Raw genomic sequence first — 24,478 nt, 5'->3', positions numbered from 1 at the left:
ATTTATCATTTATGCAAATCATTAGAGGTCAAGTTGTTTAAATGTCACTTTATGAAAATTAATGGTTTTCTTGTTTGTAAACCTTCAAAACATTAATTTTCTTTTCATAAAGCGACAATAAATGTTGACATTACAATGAATGTGTTACACCCTCGTTTTAAGTACCTACACATTAAAGACATCAATTTATATTTTTGTCGTGGCTTGTTTATTATATCCTTAGTAATGTTTGTGGTTAGTCCACCGATAATACAATGAAAAATAATCGCTATATTTAAGGAAATAATCGCTATATTTAGGGACTGAGGTAGTCGTATCCTCAGATAACACTTTGAACTAGAACCCCTTTAAATAAAAAAAAAAAAAAAACCATATTTTCAAATACATCTATGTTCCTATGCTTAAAATAAAATCTCAACACTGCCACAAACCAAGATCGACAAATATTGTACCTTGAAGTCTTTGATATTTGCCTTCTATTTGATTTGATTTTTAATACCGTTTCACAGAAAATTTGTTTTTCCTCTCCACTTTAATACTAGTGTTTTATATTATTTTTCAATCAATGTCGACCAATGACAGATTCTTCAGCCAATATTGATGAGGGTGGTCAAATAAACGATCCTCCATTATCATCTCAAACAGATTCTCTTTGAAGTGCAATTTGCTTATTTAATTTGTACAAAGTACATGAGCCTACAAATGGCGAATTGATTGACAGGCACACTATTAACATGATTGATTACAGAACATATTGCTTGTATACACTTCTACCGATAATCGTTTGTTAGCGCATTGCTGATTGGCCATAGAAAGACATTTATCACGCGTTGTTTGACGGGACTTGACAGATGGGTAATCCCACATGTTATGAATGACAAGAACTTTGTGTGATGTATGGAGCAACCGAAGGGCGGTGTAAACCCTTTATATAATGAGTCAGTCCTAAGGTGTTGAGAAGGATCTTGCTTGATGGGCGGTTATGTCAGCTTAGCTCGTCCATGTTAATGACAGAAACGTCATACTTGTCCACAAGACCATGGCTAGCCTCTGAAACAGTTGTGTTTTTTTTATATCTAAAAAGTGAAATACTTCTTTCTGGATTTATGATATATAGTATTTATTTATTATTTCTGTTACAACATTAGTTTGTTGACTTTATACTTTGACAATGTTGACTTCCTCCGTATCATCACAATTCATCCATCCGGATTATTTACAACCTCTTCCAACAACGGTAAGTTTTTTTAATTTGATTTTTATCCATTTATTTTTTCTTCTTTTGATTATTCCTAATGTTTACATACTTCACGTTAAAGATTGAACCTCTATCAGATTACTACTATAACACAGGAAGCCCTTTAAATATAAAATCGACTTGCTTTACTACAATTTATTAAATGTTTTTGTAAAGAAGCGAATGACTTTATGTTATTTTTATACATCACACAACTGAAATAGTAAACATTTCTACTTTGATTTTCAGTTGGATGCCAAGAAAAGTCCTCTTGCTCTCCTTGCACAGACATGTAGCAGTATTGGGAAAGACACGGCAACATCTTCAAAACCTATTATTCCGCCGTTAAAGAAGGAAACAAATACCGAAAAACATTCTGAAAAAGTGAATATGGATAAATCAAAACATAATGAGATCAAAGAAAAAGACATTGATAGTTTAGAGAAACCTGGGTTTCGTACGGTGTCTCATAAGGATATGCCTCCACTTATTCCTACTTCAAAACCAAAAGAAGAAAAACCGACCTCTCCTCTATCATTAAAAACTTTACCAAGATCAAAAGAACTTACTTCAACAGCGTCGAGTACTCTTTCCTCTCACGCAGATCACCATTTTTCAAGATCTAATGTATCAAGGAGTCCTGGTCAACACCACTCTCCTCATAACGAGGACGAAAAACGGCAAGTGTCATCAGCTTCACCTAGATACGAATCTCGTTCCAGTCGTGAACCAGATGAACATAAACCTTCTAGTTACCCAAGTTATTCTGCTTATCCTTCAATATCAAATTCATTTTTATCATATTCACATGCTTCTGGATTAACTCATGATAGTGTGTCTGGACTGACAGGATTTCCACTTCCACTTCCGGCACATAGTAGCATGTTTGGATCATCTTCTGCAGCAGCAGCGGCACTTGCAGCTCAATCTGCTGCGTACGCAGCACAATCGTCTGCTCTGAAATCCGCAGCAATGGCATCAAGTTTATCTCCTTTTGTATCTTATGCAAGGGTGCGTACTCCATCAGGTGCCACAACTCTAGTTCCGGTGTGCAGGGATCCTTATTGTAATCACTGCCAGCTGACTGTCCAGAACTCTCACTTATCCGCTACATGTACAGCGGTAGGATGTGCTCAGTGTGCGCATGAAAAGTCACTCCATAATCTTAGCTTAGGACTACAAGGATCTTCGTTTAATCCATATTCTTCATCAAGCTTATTAGCAGGACAATCAAACTTAAGTGGGTATCCTTTGTCATCACTGTACCTACCGGGTCATCTAACGTCACCTGCTCATTCAGGACTACCTTTAGTCTGTAATTGGGTGTCGTCTGGCAATGAACATTGTGGAAAGCGTTTTAGTTCTTCTGAAGAACTCCTACAACATTTAAGAACTCATACGACATCTTCCGACCCCATGTCGTTAGCAGCAGCTTATGAACGTTATGGCCTTCCTCCTCCAGGTCTCCATTCTTTATCTGGATTACACGGCCATTCTTTACAATCCGGCTCACTGAGTCCAAACTCTCTGAGAAGAAGTTATCCAACTAGTTTAAGTCCACTTAGTTCTTTGATGGGATCGGGTAGATATCACCCATACAAATCGCTCATGAATCCATCGGCGGCATTGCCTAGCAATCAGCCTCTTCCACAAGTAGGGCCATATTTGTCTCCGTACTCCTTATATGGACAGAGGATAGGCGCAGCTGCTGTGCCATAAAATAGACTTAAAGTCAAAAATATAAATATAGTGCTGTTCTTTTTTCAATGTGATAATTTTATTACGACTTGTAGTGTTGATATTTATATGTATAAACTGTCTATTCCGATAAAAACTGTTGACAATATTAGGATTTTATTATGAAATGTTCAAGAAATTTTAGATATGTATAAAATCAGATAAGAGAAATCTAAGATGTGTATAAAAACAGATCAGATAACTTATTTGAAAAAAATCCTTTTTCAATTTCGTTTGCTGTGTTAATGTTTTTTCCATGACACAAGTTGAATATTTAATGGATCAGATTGACATATTATTTACAATTTACAACACATCACCTCTTGTGTGTATTGGGAGGCTAAACAGAATACACATCCGATGACTAATGTAATTTATATTGTTGAATTAAACTATCAATCAAGTTCCTCAGTCCTTTTTATACTACCTATTGATGTAGACAGAAACGACTGATTATGACAGTGATATATAAGATGCCATAAATAAATAAAATATTAAATTATATGAGAGGTTTTGATATGAATTATAAATTGCAAAATAAAAAATGAAGGTATAATTGATGTCATTTTTGATTGAGTATATTTATTGTTTACTTCATGATATTTATGACCAAAAACAACACGTAGAGGAGGATTTAATTAAACAGTCAGGATGTATACAGACAAAATATTCGCTTTTACTACAACACACATTTAACCTAGTTTACCTTCAATTTCCAATTCAAATATTAATTTCATGTCTGAAAAGTGTAAGTAGATTGTGGATTTATTTATTTTTAAGTGGTTATAATACTTTTTATATCTATCTTCGTCAGCACAATTTTTCATTGCATAAAATCAAAACTGTTTATAATTTTTCCTTGTTTAAAAATATAAAGATTAAGATGTCTACTGCAATAAGCTCAATTATGCAGATATCACAAATAATTAAAATATTAAATTTATATATGAAAAAGTTACAAACTATTATGAATTAAGATTTTTTCTGATATCACTATAAATTAGTATCTGTGATAAGTTTATTAAAAGCGAACATATGTCTGGCATACACATCAAAAAAGATATCAGAGGTGAAGGAAGTTTTTACCGAGATACATGTACATTTTTACTTCCTCAATTTATCACTGCTGGCATTACCCATAAATCATAGCTTTCACGTGACAACCAAAACGATATGGACAGTATCTTGTCGGATTTTTATTTGTACACTCGCTGACCTAAACAAACTTAACATACAGAATAAAAATAAAGCCTACATTTTTACTGACACTTCATTAGACAGTACATAATTGATAACACTTGGAAATACAAATATAGATCAGCACATGGATACACATCATGAAATATTCAGATTATTCAGTTAGAAAAACAGTATAGCAACACTGTTGATTACACTCAACAGAACAGTGTAAAACAATATAACATCTTCATGTTTATGATATAACAAGATAATATAATACATGAGAAAATATCACATTAGAAATGTAAACTTATTTTTTCAGGAATATGTGTATTCTCAATTTTGTTTACATGGCTTCAAACTTCATTCAAAAGAACTACAACCAGATGAAAAATAACGCAAAATTCTAAGAGAAAGTTTTTTTCATTTGTGAAAACAGAACATTGTCAAAACATAAAACTGAAGGTTATTTGTGCAATCGAATGGTTTAGATCTACCAGGGATATATATAATTTTCAAATGAAAATAGAGAAAGCACATTTTTGAAATGTGCAAACCTTATATGTATAGTTGAACATATTTAATTTTGCTAACTTAAAGCAGAATGGATTAGACACAGGTAAATCATACTTAAAAAGTCTTCTCCAAAATATAATATAAAATATTACTACAATGAGCATGCATGTAAAGCAAACAGTTTGTAGGATATGATACGAGCTAAAGGTAAAAAAGAATAGAACAAAAAAAGATGGAATATTGAAAATTCTTACATGTACCATTCTGTTGACTTGGGTGTTGATGATAAAGATAACTGAACCAAATTAACTAGTTAATACTAGACTTGGGACATACAAATATTACTTGTAATTGTCATTGGATGTTTTAAGGAGCATTCCTAAGGCAATGAAAACTATTTATTAACATAGATTTATGCCATAGCAATATTGAGAGAAAAACAAAATATTAGGAAGACATGCCTCTGCTATACACTTACTAATAAAGTTATATTCAGAAGGACACAACTTACGAAACTATTAACAGATATAACGGCATGGTTTCATTATATTTCTCTAACAAATTAGATGATACCAAATCAGGAAAATGGCTAATTTGTTTCTTCATGTTTTGCATTGTCATTTGTTTTTTTGTTGCACTTTAGTGTTTTTGTTGTTTCGTTATTTTCTTCTTTTTATGTGTTTTCATTAGTTTTAGTTTGTAACCCGGATTTGTTTTTTTTTCAAAAAGATTTATGACTTTTGAACAGCGGTATACTAATATTGCCTTTATAAATAAATCAAAACCATTATGTTAGGATTATCATTTACAAAACATGGACAAATTATGATAAAAATAAAGAGAAAAATAATGAGACCATGCCGGTATATCTGTTAATATTTTCGTAAGTAAATGTATTCAGTATGTTTTATATTTAATATTGCCTTAAAAGCGGGAGGTTTGGCTAGCCATAACACCATTTTCTTAAAATGTCCTGTACCAAGTCTGGCTATTGTTATCTTATAGTTCGTTTCTTTGGGAGTTGCATTTTAGTATTTTGTTGTGTGGTTGTTCTAATATATTTGATGTGTTTCTCTCAGTTTTGGTTTGTATCCCGGATTTGTTTTTTCTCAATCGATATATGAACTTCGAACGACGGTATACTACTGCTGTCTTTATATACCATATCTTTATTTCATTCTAGTCTTTTGACATGTACTATTATTAAATTGTTGTCTTCATCAGAGAAAAAAAATGGTGGGTTGAACCTGGTTTTGTGTATAGCCAAACCTCCCGCTTTTAAGGCAATGTTTATTAAAACACTAAAATGACAACATTACATGACAGGACTACAAAACAAATAAATGGAAGAACATACAGGACAGAGAAATACACAAATAAAACAAAACAAAAGAACATTACGACAAGATAATAGTTATTGATATTATTGATGACCCAAATTCCAAAAAGTTGTTCCAAATACGGCTAATGTTATCTTCCTGGGATATGAAAATCCTTAGTATTTAGAATAACTCATGATTGTCCATACAGTAAATTTATAAAAATGACCATATAATTGATATACATACAACTACAGAATAAATTGGATGTATAAAATTAAGGAATTGTACACGTAAGCCTGTATGGCTTATGTACATTAATTGAGCGAGTTAACAGCTATCTATAGAGATGAATGCCTAGTTCAAAAATAGGAAAACCAATGGGAAACCTCAAATAATTTTGACCACAGCCATTAGTAGTTTACGCATTGCGATGCCGATAAGATGCTAACTCTCGTTTGACAAACGAACAGCCCATCATTCACAATATTTTTAATAATAAGTTAATAAATACAGCGTCTCGTAGAAAGTTAAGGTGGCTTACCCCAATAGTGACCCCCGGTAGATTTTTTTTATTTTCACATATTCTGTAGATTTTCATATGCTGAATCCAAAAATGCAAAGAAAAAAGGGGGTCACCAGGCTCGTTTTCCCCTCAAATTGAAGCGAAATGTGCGATTTTTACCCTATTTCCAAACATGTCCACCCTTTCAACAATGACGGTTACATCCAATTCAAAGACTTTTAAAACCATTAGAATTTAAAATGTAAACCTTTCCCTTGGTTGTTTTTGACTTAAAAATCCTGTTATTTTCAGATTTATGTCTAAATTTCACATCTTCTAATTTCAGTTTAAGGCAAAAAATATTGGTTTAATTTTTTCGTAAAATTTTTCCTTTAGATTTTTATTAAAAACAGATATGTCAAAGCTATGAAATTTTCGAGCATTTTAAGGTAAAATAAAAAGGGGGTCACCAGGCTTTTAAAAAAGTTACGAGCTTTTGTTTGACCCCTTTACCCCATGAGGTCTGATTTCAATGCACTCCATTAATTACTTAATTGTGATTTCTTTATTAATGGCTTTAATAGAATAATGTTTGTAATTATATCAATAAACGATAGCTGAATATAAATGTGGTTATCGTATTACTGTTTGTTATCAAAAAGCGATTTTTTTATTATTTTGGTGAAATACGGTAATTTTGTCTGGCGCGAGTTGTTTCCCTCTAATTTAGCGCCATTATCGGACCCGAGGAATTTCAAGGTCGAGCAGCATACTAAATTGATGAATACGACCATGTACATGCATAACAGACATTGTGGCGAATAAACAACGATGAAGGTAGATTTATTACATAAGAAAACATAGATTTCGATATATTAGGCAGCCAAGTGTTATCAGGATCACGAAAAATACAAACTTGGGGGTTGTCTCAAAATACTCGCTACTGTTGAAAATCACTGCGGTTGAAACCTTACACGGGCTCAATTTATGTTCCATGTTTAATCGTTATAGCTTGTATCTTATTTATGTGTTTAGTTTACCCTTTACTGACAAGTTATAAACATGTCTGGTCAGTTTTGAAAAAATATCCGTGTGCAAACGGCCGAAGAGGAGGGGATGACATCTGTGTTTATATTTGATTTTAAGGAACGTCATGATATCAAGTGTCAACATGCCGGCTGCCGAAGTCTTGCAAATATATATGGGTAGGTATGGCATGCGGACTTCTTTTTGGCTTGGGTCTATACTAAAGCAAACCCTTTCATTGCTTATGGAGAAGAACATATGAAGTACAGAAGCCCCATCACGCGTATCATCTGCTATATAAAGAAGTCTTTTTCAATATACTTCAAAATAAAAGAAATAAAATAGTTAAAGAAAATATATAACTATTCTACACATCCACATGAGTCGAATGAATTGACAAAGACTGAATGACAAGTTAATTTATAACTAATAAAGTGTACAAAATTCTATACAAATTGTAATTCTACAAAATAACAATTTAATACAACATACTAGTCATCTTCGCTAGCCAAGGGTTACGATCCACTCCCGCTCTCTTCACCCTTGGCGGATTGAGCCAACATTTGTGATAACAATGTTGCGCCATCTATCGGAAGATAAAAATCACGCCAATTCTGAATACATTAGTCTTGACCAATGGTAGCACTTGAACTCTTCAATTTGGAGGTAAAAACACGGTAGCGTCTAGATTCTACACACTTGGTAAAGCCGGAAATGGAAGCATACGTCAACATTCATGCATTTGTGCATGAAACATACACAGGAACTTCTATTTGTTGATTAAAAACATTCAAGTTTTCACTAAAAATAGTCGTATGTTTAGGGAAGTAAAGGCTTGTTGCACAAAAAACACGTGGCAATTGTTTACAAACATTTTCTACATTTACACGTGATCATGTTATAGGCGCATTTTGATTGGATGCAGCGAGTTTTGACTGCAACCAATAAAAATCCTTACCTTGTGTCTCCGAAATGTTATCTCAATCCGCCAAGGGTGAAGAGAGCGGGAGTGGATCGTAACCCTTGGCTAGCGAAGATGCATACTAGTATATTACTATCTATAATTGATAAATGAGGAGAGAACATAGACACAAAAAAGGTGATACAAGATCCAACTTAATTTTTTGCCAAAGTCAGACTTGAATGTACCAAATATGCAACCAGAAATAAAGATTACGGTAGTATACCGCTGTTCAATAGTCATGAATTCATAAAGTGAAAACAAATCCCGGTCTCAAACCAAATCCGATGATAACACATCAACTATAAGACCAAAAATATGGACAGAAACAATGAACTGCTATAAAAACAAACGCCAACATAGACTTCTAATATTTGATAACCACTGTAAAATGTGATATTGAAAGGGGAACAAACTGGATAAAATATCAATGAGTAAATTACTTAATATCCCAACAAGTGTGCTACTACATCCTTTTTCGGTCCATTCTATGAGTGTCTACGTATCATCACAGGTGTTTGTCACCATAAGCTGTTACAATTAAACGTGCAGAAAAAAAAATTGTAAAAGAAAACATTAACAGAAGTATTGCTTTTATCATCTGATTTAGTATATTTATGCTTGTTTTTTTTTATTGACAACATATTTGTTATGTTTGGAGGACGTGTTTTTCAACAGACTGTCGGCATTTCAATGGGAACAAACTGTGCCCCTCTATTTGCCGACTTATTTCTTTCTTACTATGAGGCTGACTTCATGCAGGAACTTCTTAGGAAGAAAGATAAGAAGTTAGCACCATCCTTTAACTCTACTTTCCGCTATATAGATATAGATGATGTTCTTTCACTAAATAATTCAAAATTTGGTGACTATGTGAAACACATCTATCCCATTGAACTAGAGATAAAGGATACTACAGATACAGTTAAGTCGGCTTCATATCTTGACTTACATCTAGAAATTGACAATGAGTGTCGGTTGAAATCAAAACTTTACGAAAAAAGAGATGATTTCAGTTTTCCAATTGTGAACTTTCCATTTCTAAGTATCAACATTCCAGCAGCACCTGCATACGTGGTATATATGTAACACTCAGAAACGTGTCCTTCCCCCCAAACGTGTCCGATTCCCCCAAACATGTCAAGTTGAAAACAACGCCAAAGCATGTCATTTGTATAAACGCCCAAACGTGTCCATTTCTCAACTAACCCCCAAACGTGACCAATTTCCAAAACGTGTCCATATCAAGCATTATTTGGTTATTGCTATTTCATTAACGTATACTAATTTTACCATTTCATTAAAAATATACATAAGGCACGTTAGTACTTTTTCAAACCGGAGAAATTAAACTGGGTTAAAGTGGGGGCGTCATTTCGACTATATCGTATGTAAATTGTAAGCAGACATGTTGAATTAAACTGTACAGTTAACGGGTCAAAGTGTCCCTTTCTCTGCGCGTCTAAACTTTAATGTTCTCTCTAATTATGCATGATTCGCAATCAACAGTCTAAAGTTAATTTATTCAGTAGAACTGAGAAAAAAAACATTCAGACTTGTATGTTTTTTTTCTTCTAATTTACATGAAATACTTGCAACTGGACAATACGCAACCAGCAGTCTAAAGTTTATCTTAACAATAGAACAGTAAAAACATTAAAGCATGTATGTTCAAATGTAAAAAAAAGAAAAACAGGTAGTCTATGTTCTCTCTAAATAGAACTGCAAAAACAATAAAACTTGTATGTGATTATGTTCTCTCTAAATATGCTTTTTGCATGAAATACTTGCAACAGGACAATACGCAACCAGCAGTCTAGAGTTTATCTTAACAAAAGAACAGTAAAAACATTAAAACATGTATGTTAGAATATAAAAAACAACAGGTAGCCTATGTTCTCTTTAAATATGCATGACAAACTTTCAACTTGACAATACGCGATCATCAGTTTAAAAGTTTAAAGTTAATGTGTACAGTACAACTGTAAAAACATTAAAACTTGCAAAACTAGTGTGCGCTCTAAATATGCATAAAATACTGAACAATACGTAATCAACAGTCTAAAGTTTATTTATACACTACAAAATAAATTTGCATTTAAAAAGCGGCGTTGATCACATAACAGTCACATTCATAAAAAAAATAATCTATAAAACTTATGCATGAAACATTCGGCACTGGACGTTTTTTTTCTTATCGTGTGTCTTTATTGATGGTAGAAACCTAAAATTTATTAAAAACCCGGATAACAAGTTTATAATTTGATGGGCTTTTGAAACACATAAACTATTGACAAAAGTGAGAAAAAAAAACCCGCCATGCAATATTCGGATAAATATAAAAGGCATCATCGGAGTTTATAAGTACAAAATAATTAACAAAGTTAACGATTAATTCAACTCCAGAACTATGTGTATGTTCGCTCTTAACGAATATGAATTACTTGCAACTGGACAATAAACAACTGCAGTCAAAGTTACTAAATAATAACAGATTAATTTTGCAATTATTATAATCATTAAAAACCTACATCGAACTAACTTAATCTGATAAATGAAAACTTCATCACGTGTGTCTCCCATCATAGAATTGCCGTAAACGTTATCAACAATTTTATTTAGGCGATACCTGTATTAGCGCTAAAAGAAGTGTAACGTTTTGGCGTTAAATATTGGACACGTTTTGGCGAATAACAATTATCGGACACGTTTGGGGGTTATGAAATCGGACACGTTTGGGGAATATTAAACATTTCGGACACGTTTAGGGAGAAAAGACACGTTTGGGGGAATCGGACACGTTTGGGGGGAAGGACACGTTTGGGAGTGTTACATATATCTCCCAATTGATACGATATTCCCGTGCTTGCATTTCCTGTCATGATTTTCTCGATAGAGGGTTGCTGCTCACAAGGAAGCTATTAAACCAGGAGTTTCAAATGGTGAAGTTGAAATCATCCCTTCGTAAATTTTACGGACGCCATCACGAGTTGGTTAACCGTTATGGAATAACCGTTTCACAAATGATATCGGATATGTTTCTTACGTCGTAACTACAATCCCCTTCCCTTTCATGAATGTGACCTACCGAATTAGACTATTACTGGATTTGATATCACATAAGCAACACGACGGGTGCCACATGTGGAGCAGGATCTGCTTACCCTTCCGGAGCACCTGAGATCACCCCTTGTTTTTGGTGGGGTTCGTGTTGTTTATTCTTTGGTTTTCTATGTTGTGTCATGTGTACTGTTGTTTGTCTGATTGTCCTATTCATTTTTAGCCATGGCGTTGTCAGTTTTTGATTTATGAGTTTGACTGTCCCTATGGTATCTTTCGTCACTCTTTTACTTTATATACATATTCTTATCCCAGGCATATATTACCTCAGCCGTATTCGGCACAACGTTTTGGAATTTTGGGTCCTCAATGTTCTTCAACTTTGTACTTGCTGGGCTTTATAACTATTTTGATCTGAGCGTCACTGATGAGTCTTATGTAGACGAAACGCGCGTCTGGCGTATTAGATTAGAGTCCTGGTACCTTTGATATCTTTTTACAACATTTGGTCGAGTGACTGCTGGTGGACGTTTCGTCCCAGATGGTATCACCAGCCCAGTAGTCAGCTTGATTTCACATTGGAAAAATGGAAATACCTAATTAAACATTAAGGCTGTGTAATTCACACCGAATCAAATAGAAGAATTTCTACCCCATGAATAGGTTTTTTTGTGTTATTAAAATTTGCTGTTACAAAATATTAGAAATTGTTATAAATTAAGGAATGTATCTCCCTCATGCAAAGCTCTGATTCCTTTCACGAATTTGGCTATACTTTTTGGACCTTTTGGATTATAGCTCTTCATCTTTTATATAAGCTTTGGATTTCAAATATTTTGGCCACGAGCATCACTGAAGAGACATGTATTGTCGAAATGCGCATCTGGTGCAACAAAATTGGTACCGTTGATTTTATTTTTATTACAATATCTGAGTTTGGCAAAACTGTGCGGACTATTTGTATCTTCAATGCTCTTTACCTTTGTATCTTATTTGGCCTTTAAACTTTTTTAATTCGAGCTTTACTGGTGAGTGCTTAAGTAGACGAACTGCACGTCTAGCTTACATAATTAAAGCCTGGTTTTAATAATGAGTTTATTATCACCACCACATCCAAACTCATATGCTCTAACCATATGAAGGTCCCTTAAGTGCTAAAACTATATAGATTACATAAAGAAATACATTAATACCGGCTGTAAGTAAGTTTTTTGTGCAATTCATTGTTCTCTTCTTTTACTTACTTTTGTTGCAACGATTACAAACGCTGAATGTGTTATAGAGACAACAACCCGACCAGAAAACTGTCCAATGTCACCAATAAGTCTTCGACACATCGAGAAAATCCCGCATCCGTAGTCGGGCTTCAGCTGGTAGTAGTATACCGCTGTTCGAAATGCATAAATCAATTGAGAGAAAAAAACAAATTCGGGTAACAAACTAAAACTGAGCGAAACACATCAAATATAAGAGAACAACGACACAACAGAAATATTAAAATGAAACACACACATAAACTAGCTATAATTTAACAATTGCCATGTTCCTGACTTAATACAGGACATTTTAAGAAAAAAGGTGGGTTGAACCTGGTTTTGTGGCTAGCCAATCCACCCGCTTTTATAGCAATGTAGAATATAACATTAAAATGACAACATTACATAACAGGACTAAGTAACACACAAATAATAGCTATCAAAAGGTACGCGCGTTTCGTCTTTACAAGACTCAGAAGTGACGCTCAGATAAAAGAAAAGTTCGATAGCTATATATATATGTAAAACAAGTACAACACAGAAAAGCACTGAGGACCAATAATGTTTACTAATTAAACGAAAATGGACTTCACACGTTACACGTAACTTCAAAACATATGAATAAACCTCAAAGTGAGCCTGTAATTCAGTGGTTGTCGTTTGTTTATGTGTTACATTTCGTTAATTTTTTTACATAAATAAGGCCGTTAGTTTTCTCGCTTGAATTGTTTTACATTGTCTTATCGGGGCCTTTTATAGCTGACTATATGCGGTATGGGCTTTGCTAATTGTTGAAGGCCGTACGGTGACCTATGATTGTTAATGTTTGTGTCATTTTGGTCTTTTGTGGATAGTTGTCTAATTGGCAATCATACCACATCTTTTTTTTTATATGTTGGTTGTACTTTCCATTCAGAAGACAATTATGACCTTACGACGCTAATCAATTTACTTCCACACAATTTTATCAAAGGGAAATTTTCTTATTTGATTAAATGGCGCTTTGAATAATCTCATTGTTTATCATTAATAGCCTATCTACTTTTATTTGAAAAAAAAAGAAATTTGCTAGATATACTTACATGTACTGTAACAGGTGGTTTTTTTTGTTGGTATTTGAACATAAGTTACGACCCTTTATTTAAAAACAGACTGAATACTTTAGTGTAATGAATCACAGGGTATGGCCAATACCCAGTAAAAATTCGTCTGATAACATTCTATATGATTAAAAGAATATAAACAGTTACCTACCCTTATCGACTTTATTATATAACTGGCTTTTTATGCTGTCGAAATTTACGCAAAACAACTGCCTCCGATTAAGTTTTAAAATTTATTGAAATTTTCTTTTCTGACGGTGTAATGGTCCTTTGTCTCATTCTTACCGATTGTAAATGTCCAAACTGTTTACTCTATTTATGTCTGCTGTGCTATTTTTGATTCCAATAAGCGTAAATGGTAAATTATAAAAACAGGGATCCAGTCGTAAATAAATTGTTTCGAATACACACAGTTTTGGTTTTGGGGTTTTGATGAATATTGGACAACCTTATTAAAAACGTGATTTCACATCTATTTTTTACCGATATTTAATTATATTGTCGTTTCCATGTTATATTTAACATTGCCATTAAAGTGCGAGGTTTGGCATGCCACAAAACCAGTTTCAACCCACCATTTTTATCCTTTTTAAAAATGTCCTGTACCAAGTCAGGAATATGGCCATTGTTATATTTTTGTTCGTTTCTGTGTGTGTTACATTTTAACGTTGCGTCGTTTATTTTCTATTATTTTTGAGTGTGAATTCACATTGCGATAAGACGTGTCACGGTACTTGTCTATCCTAAATTCATGTATTTGGTTTTGATGTTATATTTGTCATTCTCGTGGGATTTTGTCTGATGCTTGTTCCTTTTCTATGTGTGTTACAGTTTAGTGTTGTGTCGTTGTTCTCTTATATTTAATGCGTTTCCCTCGGTTTTAGTTTGTTATCCCGATATTGTTTTTTGTCCATGGATTTATGAGTTTGAACAGCGACTACTGTTGCCTTTATTTACAAATATTTCCTTTTTTATATCGATCAGTGGAATGACAAAATGTTTATAGATAAATGTAATACAAATCGGTACTATATATCACAAGTCAGTGAGTATAATGATGGTATAAAAGATGACAATGCAGGTACATGCATACTAAAAATCAAATGCTCGCATCAATGAAAGTAAGCGCAAGCTCAAGTTACTTAACTTGCTAACATAAAATAGTTGGATTTTTTTTTATCAAGAATACTATTCCTGATCCCAGCGGCCATTATAGGAATTTTTTTTACATCACTTCCAGTTAGTTGAAAAAAAACCGCATCCGCTTGGTACGCCGAATCAACAAATGGACATTGCCAATGAAACGAAGCGATATCATAAAAAGTCATTAATAACCAATCAAGTCGAATTCTGTTCAAATATGACTGTTTTGTTGAGGAAAAATGTTTAATGTATTTTACCAGTACGGTCTGATTTGTTAATGTGTGGTGACTATAAAATACAAGTTTATCCCAAAACCAATTATTAACGTACAAAAACATATGGGACATACCTTTGAATAAAAGTTGACCATTAATTATGGTCTGGTTATTAATTCTATACAGACATTTTTATTTGATTTCCAATGAATAAAAGTGCTTTTCTATGCACATTATTTTCTATCGTAGATGAAACCAACGCATGTATTAAAATCGTTTAATTCATAAAGATAACAAAAACATATAAATTGTAAAAAGCTAATACATCATAATGATGGACGACAGGGATGATTAAATTGCGTTACTTGTCGCCATCTTTTATCGACAATGATTAAGTTTCTCGTCCTTTATTTCATTTTACATATGAAAGATCGATGTGAAACACACCGCGATGGGCATAAACAAATTAACAATGTCAATTTAGCTCGTCTTTAATATCACTTTGGACTGGGGTCACGTGACTCGACGCTTTTATTTTTCACACTAATGTGCCTATATACGTTTTTTACATGCACAGTAAAAATTGATTTATGAGAATTAAGATATGTATCGGAAACCATTAAACCCCATCATTGTAAATTACAACTATTACTTCTTTGAAGCTTTAATCTACATGGTAATTGGAATATGATTTAGTAAAACATACATTATTTTTTTTAATATATCAACTACAATAACTGTCAGAATAGAAATTTAATAGTTTTTTATGTGATTGATCAAAGACGATGTCTTTTCATCCGGGTACAGTGCGATGCTATCGGCCATAACTGGTGTTATACGACAGGCTGATATCAAACGTCACGTGATTCAGTCATTAGATAAATTAGTTATAACGTGACCATTCAGCCAAACATCTGAATATGATCTACCGAGACAACATGTTTGTCTAATAATTATGAAAATCAATGCTATAAAATGATTTGAAAAAGAAACCATCAGCTAATGAGATTTGGATCAAGCATCGAATCAAAATGAAAGAGGTTCACTCCACCATTTTCTACTTTAGAAAGTGCCTGTACCAAGTCAAGAATATGACAGTTGTTGTCCATTCGTTTGCTATGTTTTGTCATTTGATTTTGCCATGAGCTTAGGGACTTTCCGATTGATTGTTTTTGTTATTAAATTTTTCCGTAATAATCAAAGAATATATCGAAACCTTGAGTACTGCTTTGTCCATTTTAAAGGAGTGGGAACATTTATTATTAATAACAACCTCCAATGACGGCGGAAAACATTCTTATATCCAGTTTACTCTGACCCCAAGCCAATCACACTCTACTCATAAATCTTACCCATTTCAAAATTTTAAGTTTTTAGCAGTGATTTGAGCAAAGTACCTACAACGACAGTACGCTTTAACGATACCGCACGTGTGATTGACGTTATCCATATTATTCTGCATAACAGAAGAGGAGTGGAAGGACGTTTTTTGAATTGTGCCTATATGTTCGTGGGAATCCGGGATTTACACCTATCGGTACTTGGATATAGGAAGATGTGGTGTGAGTGCCAATGAGACAACTCTCCATCCAAGTAACAATTTAAAAAGTAAACCGTTATATATTTGGGTATATATATATATTTTTTTTTTGGCGGGGCGGGGGGCAGAAAAGAATATTTAATTGTTCCGTAAACTCGGTTTGACAAACCGCCTTCAGATACTCACGTGTGTATAGATTTTCTTGAAACGTGTTCAATATACTAAGTATTTGCTTTTAAGTTTTAAAACTCTTGCTTGTAAAATGACGCCAAACTGTAAGTCTTGTCATATATAGATATAGGAAGATGTGGTGTGAGTGCCAATGAGACAACTCTCCATCCAAATAACAATTTAAAAAAAAGTAAACCGTTATAGGTCAATGTACGGTCTTCAACACGGAGCCTTGGTTCACACCGAACAACAAGCTATAAAGGACCCCAAAATTACTAGTGTAAAACCATTCAAACGGAAAAATCAACGGTCTAATCTATGTAAAAAAAACGATAAACGAAAAACACGTATATATTACATAAACAAACGATAACTACTGTACATAAGATTCCTGACTTAGGACAGGTGCAAACATTTGCAGTGGGATTAAACGTTTTAATGGATCCAAACCTTCTCCCTTTTTCCTGAAACAATAGCATAACATCACAACATAGAAAAACACACGATAAAATATCAATTGGCAGACTTAACTAACTCAAAAAATATATAAAGGCTGATCAAACTGTATATGGTGTTTCAAGATGTCTAATTGAAAGAGCGTAAAATTTGGTAAAACATATCTTGTACAAGGCCTTGATTCATATTTAATGTTGGCAAACACTTTAAGTTAATTGACACTTTCGTTGAGATGTGTTAATTTCAAATCATGCTTCTAAAGCTATTAGTGACATCACATCTAACATTTTTGTACTGAAGTATCCGGATTATATCATCATATGGACTACTCAACTTAACGAACATGATTTTGAGAGGATTCAAGAAGTAATTTTCTTGGCAAATTTAGTTCTCTTCTTATATTTGATGTGTTTCCCTCAGTTTAGTTTGATTCCCGGATTCGTTTTTTTTTCTCAATCGATTTATGAATTTTCGAACAGCGGTATACTACTGTTGCTTTTATTTAGTGGCAGCAAAATTGCTCCTATATGCCTCTCCTGATCAGAATCACGGGATCGATTTATATTTTGAAAAAGAACCATGCAGTTTCAGATTGACCTATAAATGAAGACAACAGTAGTAGTGGCTACGACAATTGGAAACGATCGGTAAATGAACAGATAACACGACTTAGCTGATATCTAAATATATAAGACCGTGAAAATATGTTATTTGTGATTTGGTAACACACACACATCGTATTGGTCACCAATTTGTGATACCGGATGACCAAAACAATGGTAATCTTGATTTCCCTTCAGGCAAGATTGACCGCAGCAGTATTTGAATATTGTTTTTGTTGTAAGGGCCATCAAATATTCAAATATTCATATAAATCATTGTCTTTTAACATTCTAGGATTTGGCGTTCCTGATGAAAGAGAATCCACATTAGCGCTGTTGATGCACTTTATCTTTTTCGTCGGCTTTCCTTAATGATATAAATCTCTTGAAAATCTCTTTGTAAAGAGCACATCCTTTACACTGAAATCCATGCAGTGCATGGGAATGTGCATAAACGTAACGTATTAATTGAGGCATGTTAAACGCTTAACGATAGATCAAGGGATTGTTACTTCTGGAAAATTTCAGGTTGATAATTGGAATTCTGAAAGTGTCATATTTGAAACAAATTCTGGTGCCTTTCTCTATCAATATGAAGAAACAGATCCACATACGAAGGAGGTCTTCTAATTCCGGTAATATTCTGAATGTCAAGTTATAGCTGAGAAATATGAGAAACAAGTAGTCACTGTATATTTGGTTATATTATACCAAATTTTATATGCATTATTCCTATCCAGTTCTCAATACTTATAATGGTCCTACGATGGAATATAGGTAATAGGGATAGGTCTCAAAGTTTCCGTTTGAATTTACTTTAGAGTTTGGTACTTTTGTTATTTTATTTTTTATCCAATCCTATCACCAATGAATTAAGATTAATTGACTGGGCATGACGTTTTAATACGAAATCCATTGAATGTTTGATCTGTACTAATTGATCTTAAACTGAGAAACATGATCTTTTTATTACTTGTTATTGGCTTTGAAATGGCTGTTAGTATTTTCAAATATGTACTGTGTGGTTTGTTTTAGTTGGTTGGTGCATAGTGTCGATCTGTTCTATGCGAAAGACATACCAGTGAGAAGTTTAGCTAGCTATAAATCGGGGAATCTCAAACATGTTCTACGTGAGGAAAATGTAAAATGAAAAAAATACTGAACTCCGAGGAAAATTCAAAAAGGAAAGTTCCTAATCAAATTGCAAAACCAAAAAGCTCAAACACATATAACGAATGGGTAACAACTGTTATATTCCTGACTTTGTACCGGCATTTCCAGGTTTTACAGGTAGCTAAACCTTTCACTTGTATGTCAGTCGAAATGCATGTATAAAGTCGGGAATTAAGATGACGGTTTCCATTCGTTTGTTGTGTTTCAGCGTTTGCCTTTGACATTTGATAAGGGACTTTCCGTTTTAGATTTTCCTGGACACCTTCTATGTTTTTGTTCCTAGTCAGGAGCCTGTAATTCGATGAGTTGCGTGTGCTACTTTATATATAATATTTGGTAATAAGAAATCTTTATAAAGTCATGTACATTTGATTTCTTGTTTGAACTGCTTTTGCATTTTTCATTATGGTACTTTTTATAGCTTACTGCTGTTTGTCTTTTTCTCATTGTTGAAGGTCGTACAATTATTTTTTTTAACTTCGTTATTTGGTCTCTGATTGAAAGTTTTCACTCTGGCAATTATACCATATCTTTATATCATCCTAGTCTTCAGAAATTTTCTACAATTGAACTGTTGTCTTCTTGTATTTCTAATTCGTCGAAAGCTAATCTGTATACAATGACCTTAACCTTGACATTTTTTGTTATAAATACTGCAACCCCACAGCCCAAATGCGACAGAGAAACTGAATGGAAAGAAAATGAATTAAAAAATAAATTTACATGGCTGTACCATCTCATTTATTACTTTACACGAAGTTAATGATTCTGGGAAATTTCCGGTGCAGAGCTCACATCCGTTCCGTACTTACTTCGTATTACTATACTAAATATGTCATTGTATTGTAGTGTACTAAGTATACGGAAAGGAAGCGAGTGCTGTTCGGAGATTGGATTCTGGGTTGTTTGTTTACAGATCTCACAATTGGTAATTCCTGAACCAAAGCCGAGCACAAGTTAACAAAACTCGAATCAAATATGCTAATCCATTTTACGTTATGAATTCGTAAAAGAAATGCAAAAAAGTGCACAGAGACCTTATTTTACTAAACATGCATTGGTTTCACAATTCCCTTTAAAACAAAATACTGAAACACTTTATGGATTTACCTATATTCGAAACGCTCAAAGCCAAAAGGTATCTGAAACTGATTGCCAAATGATGTAATGTCAACTTTACTTGAAGAAGTTGAAACCTGACCTTTTTTAGCTGGAGGTTTGGCTAGCCATAAAACCAAGTTCAATCCAACATTTTTTCTTAAAAAGTCCAGTACTAAGTCAGGAATATGGCAGTTGTTATCAATTAGTTCGTTTCTATGTTTTTTTGGCGAATGTTTGCACTGTAGTTTTTCTGTTACTAGTGTTCGGTTGTTATCCTCGTACTTGTATTCGGTTGTTAACCAATCATAAATGATGGGTTTCCCTCGGTATTAGTTTAACACCCGGCTTTGTTTTCTCTAAATCGATTTATAACTTTTGGATAGCAGTGAAATACAGGTTTCTGTATCTGTACCAAGTCAGCTTTTTATTTTGATAATTAATTAGGAACTATCCGTTTTGAATTTTCCTTGGAGTTCTGTGTTTTTGTTATTTTACTCTTCAGTCTCTTACTAGTCATAACTATTTAACATTTATAAGCGGACAGTTCAAGAAAGGTTTGTTATAGTCGTTTACATCATGTCATTGCATGATTTTATACATTATAATCACCAGACCTCGTTTCATATGACGTAAACAAAGTTTTGGACTTCAAAAATGATATCTTAAAGAAGCAATGTCAAATAGCAGTTAGACATATAATCTATCACTGCCACTCAATTTTCCTATTTGGAATGGTGAGTGATACAAATACAGTGGAAAAGTGACAACGTTATACTTCTTGATCATTTCGAGGCATATTCTTTATCCGATTGTAAGTTAAAGGCATTCCATACATTATTCCTGCAAGCATGGAACTACTAGGGAAAGTAAAGCACAGAAAAAGTGCAACGTTCTGACGGACGACAATCGGTAATAGCATAAATAAAGTCATGAGGACAGATTTCAGTAGATGATATAAATGTAACCTGTATGAAGATATAACCTAACATGTCAGAAGAAGTTATTTTAAAATGTATCATTAATTTATTACTAAATGAAAAATTACCTTAACTTCTCTCAAATCACAGCAACTACCTTAGTTATTTCATGCACCGCGTCTTCTGACGTCACACAGCAAGTCACCAGAGCACCAATCATTTATTCTCCATCATCAATGACATATTCCGTCATCTGTGAAACATACATTTTCATCATCACCGGTAGTATCTGTCAGTTGTAATTTTCATCGAGTTATCTGAGGCAAATGAAGAAAAATGTTCATTTAGAACAGAAATGATAGAAAGGAGCAGTTTGATCTGCTTCATCTGACAATTTTAAAGTGATTAATTATTTCATCGAAAGAAGTTTCCTTCCGCAATTTTCAGGAAGCTTAAATTGTTGAAATATTTTTTTTCCTTAAATGAGCCTTCATACTCGAACATGTTTCGTAGAGGTGGTCGTGATGAATACCAAGAGAAGTGCTTCGCTGTCAGAATCTGACAATTTGTATGTAAGTGATAGTCTTGTATCTCTTTTCTAAGCTTACAACAATCTATTCACCTGCTGTTATTTTAACAACAATTCCATCAATTTGGTATTATAAGTTGATGTTATTTCTATCAAATATGACATAAAGATATTTTGGAATGCATTTGGTTAACAGATGAGCGATGAACGCATTTAACAAGCAAGCCAAATATTGTCCGTTTTTCTACAATAACAGCAATATTTTCACAATTAAATGCCGAAATATTGCACCTGCTTTGAGTGGTAAATCATAGAAAGTTAGGGCTAGTACGAAATAGATCCTATTTAAATCGTTCCAACTTCATTGACTAGTTCTGATTCCATGTTAAGGTTTTGCTTGACCATTAAAAGGCTGTGGTGTTTAGTTAAAACAAAGTTCAAACAACTATGAGACTATATACATTTTTCTAGAACATAGAATATTCACTTGTTATCGATAATAAGGCACTATTTTTTGGTAATTTAGTTGTTATATTTTATGTTTAACTATAGATATACCAAAAAAGTCTGCAAAATAAATTTAATGTTATATTTGTTATTCTCGTGGTGTTTTCGGTGTTGTGTCGTTGTTCTCCTCTTTTATTTAATGCGTTTCCCTCGGTTTTAGTTTGTTACCCCGATTTTGTTTTTTGTCCATGGATTTATGAGTTTTGAACAGCGGTATACTACTGTTGCCTTTATTTAAGTGTGCAAATTGTTTAACAACGTATACAAAAGTGCCCAATTTAACTTTTTCTATATTGTAGAGAACCCCATGAAAGCAGGCTGGACATGTTGTAGCATATTTATAGACCCACCCTACAAAATGTGAAATAACAACAATACCAAACTCCAAGGAAAATTTAAAACGGAAAGTCCACTATCAAATGGCAAAATCCAAAGATCCAAAGATTCAAAGGCACTCTTGAATTTTGAAATGCAAAAGGGAACAATAACTTATCGAGGTTCCAAAATCATTATTCGATTTAGATATTCCATTTGGGAAGATACAATTCAGAGTAAAAATGAAAACTAAGGAGATCGCATACTCGATAAAAAGAGAAACTAGGTACGCCGAAAGGATAAGTGTCTCTTGCTATGAAGGCACCACAAGATATAAGAAAAAGTATAATGGAAAAAATACTGTAACCGCTCAGGAAAATTCAAAACCGAAAGTCCATAATCAAATCTACACCAAGTAAATTTGTTACAAACTAGAATAAAACAGACGCTGAAAAATTACTGATCACACGCCTTTATAAAGCAGACAAAAAGATGTCAGTGGGGTCATCTTAGTTTGTCGATTTCTTTATTTATCAGTCAAATCTTCAGTGGTACAAAATAGGATTTAACTGACCACTGAATTTCCGAAACAAATTCAACGAATCGAAAAAAGACAGTTTCGAGGAAAAATAATGTATTTAATTATGACATGAACCAAAAAGTTATACAAAAATACCAAACTGCAAGACATATTCAAAAAGGTGAAGTCAATAAAAGCTGGAAAAATCAAACGCCAACAAGCATCAGAACAGTTCATTTTCCTGGCATAGTACAGGCTTTTGTGTATAGACATACATTTACACGAATTATGCTTTTTTATTTTTTCTAACAGTTAATTCCTTGTCCTATGTATAAACTTGAGATCTTTTCGTCGTCAACAATCATTAGAGACCCTTCGTGTACATTTAATTCTCATCTTGAGTTTACAAACCGTTCTGTAGTTAATTTTCGTCAACCACAAATCAGGCCAAGTTCGAGCTGACACTGTCAAGGTGTATCAAGTACATGTATGGATGATATAATGTGCAAACTGTATACCAAATATCACTTTTCTATCATAAGTAGAAGATAATTTTGATATTGGCACGAAACGGTGTTTTCGATGGCGTTGGCGATGACGACACACCGCAAATATAACATCTGCTTCTCGCTTCGTGACGTTTGTGTTAGACGAGACAAAAACGGACGAGTAGGAATAAATCATTACCGATTTGTTATACTTTTCAAAATGAATGTACATCAAAGTACTGTTCTTTATATCAAATTGACGGCATACTTATCTTTTTAGATAACTACCATGAGTATGTTAAATAAGTGAATAAATCTGGTGTATATATTATGATATGCAACTCTGTATAAGATCTCTGGTCAATGCCAAATTGGAAATGCCATACAATAGCTTTGATTGATGGTTCCATTTAACATCAAGTTTAAGATTTTAATATTCATAAATTCAAGTTAACAGAGTGTATAAACATCAGGTGTGATAGTATCGAAATTTAATTTAGAGTTTAGATGAATAGACGATATCACGTGTTTGACAATAGATTTGCGGGTGGGTTTATAGTCTACCTGCTAAGTATTTCGTGATTTATGATGTTGATGGATATCATATAAATATACAATCTTCTAATGTAACCATTTACCGTGTTACAAGACGTAAATCATCCTCATACGGGTAGAATGTTGATTATAACACTAACACGATACAAATTATCCCCGGGACGTCTCGTAACACCTGACGGAGTTAAGTTATTACCACATGACAAGTTATATAGGTACAGAATACACCTAGTGAAAATCGAATGACAAAATATTTACCTATCACCGGTAGTGTATTGCTGTTGGGTTTTGATATACTGAGTAATACTGCCTTTATATGCTTCTGTAAAATTTGGCATTGCAGAAAA

At 33.5% G+C, this 24,478-nt stretch overlaps 1 protein-coding gene across 1 annotated transcript; it reads left to right on the top strand.

Annotated features, from left to right (window-relative positions):
• Positions 1-849: 849 nt before the first annotated feature.
• On the top strand, positions 850-3,478 carry LOC134725802 (zinc finger protein Noc-like). The gene is made up of 2 exons (XM_063589970.1): positions 850-1,237; positions 1,487-3,478. Exons 1-2 carry the CDS (start codon positions 1,172-1,174, stop codon positions 2,954-2,956), a joined length of 1,536 nt encoding a protein of 511 aa, XP_063446040.1. The 5' UTR covers positions 850-1,171; the 3' UTR covers positions 2,957-3,478.
• Positions 3,479-24,478: the final 21,000 nt, after the last annotated feature.

The sequence above is a fragment of the Mytilus trossulus genome, chromosome 7 (assembly GCF_036588685.1).
Source record: "Mytilus trossulus isolate FHL-02 chromosome 7, PNRI_Mtr1.1.1.hap1, whole genome shotgun sequence".
NCBI lineage: Eukaryota > Metazoa > Mollusca > Bivalvia > Mytilida > Mytilidae > Mytilus > Mytilus trossulus.
This window is presented reverse-complemented; position numbering and strand designations above follow the sequence as displayed.

What these genes read in the sequence shown, in the direction of transcription:
- LOC134725802 (XM_063589970.1), top strand. Translation starts at nt 1,172, where the DNA reads ATGTTGACTTCCTCCGTATCATCACAATTCATCCATCCGGATTATTTA. An exon ending in TACAACCTCTTCCAACAACG is followed by an intron (nt 1,238 to 1,486) that starts GTAAGTTTTTTT and finishes TTTGATTTTCAG; the next exon opens with TTGGATGCCAAGAAAAGTCC.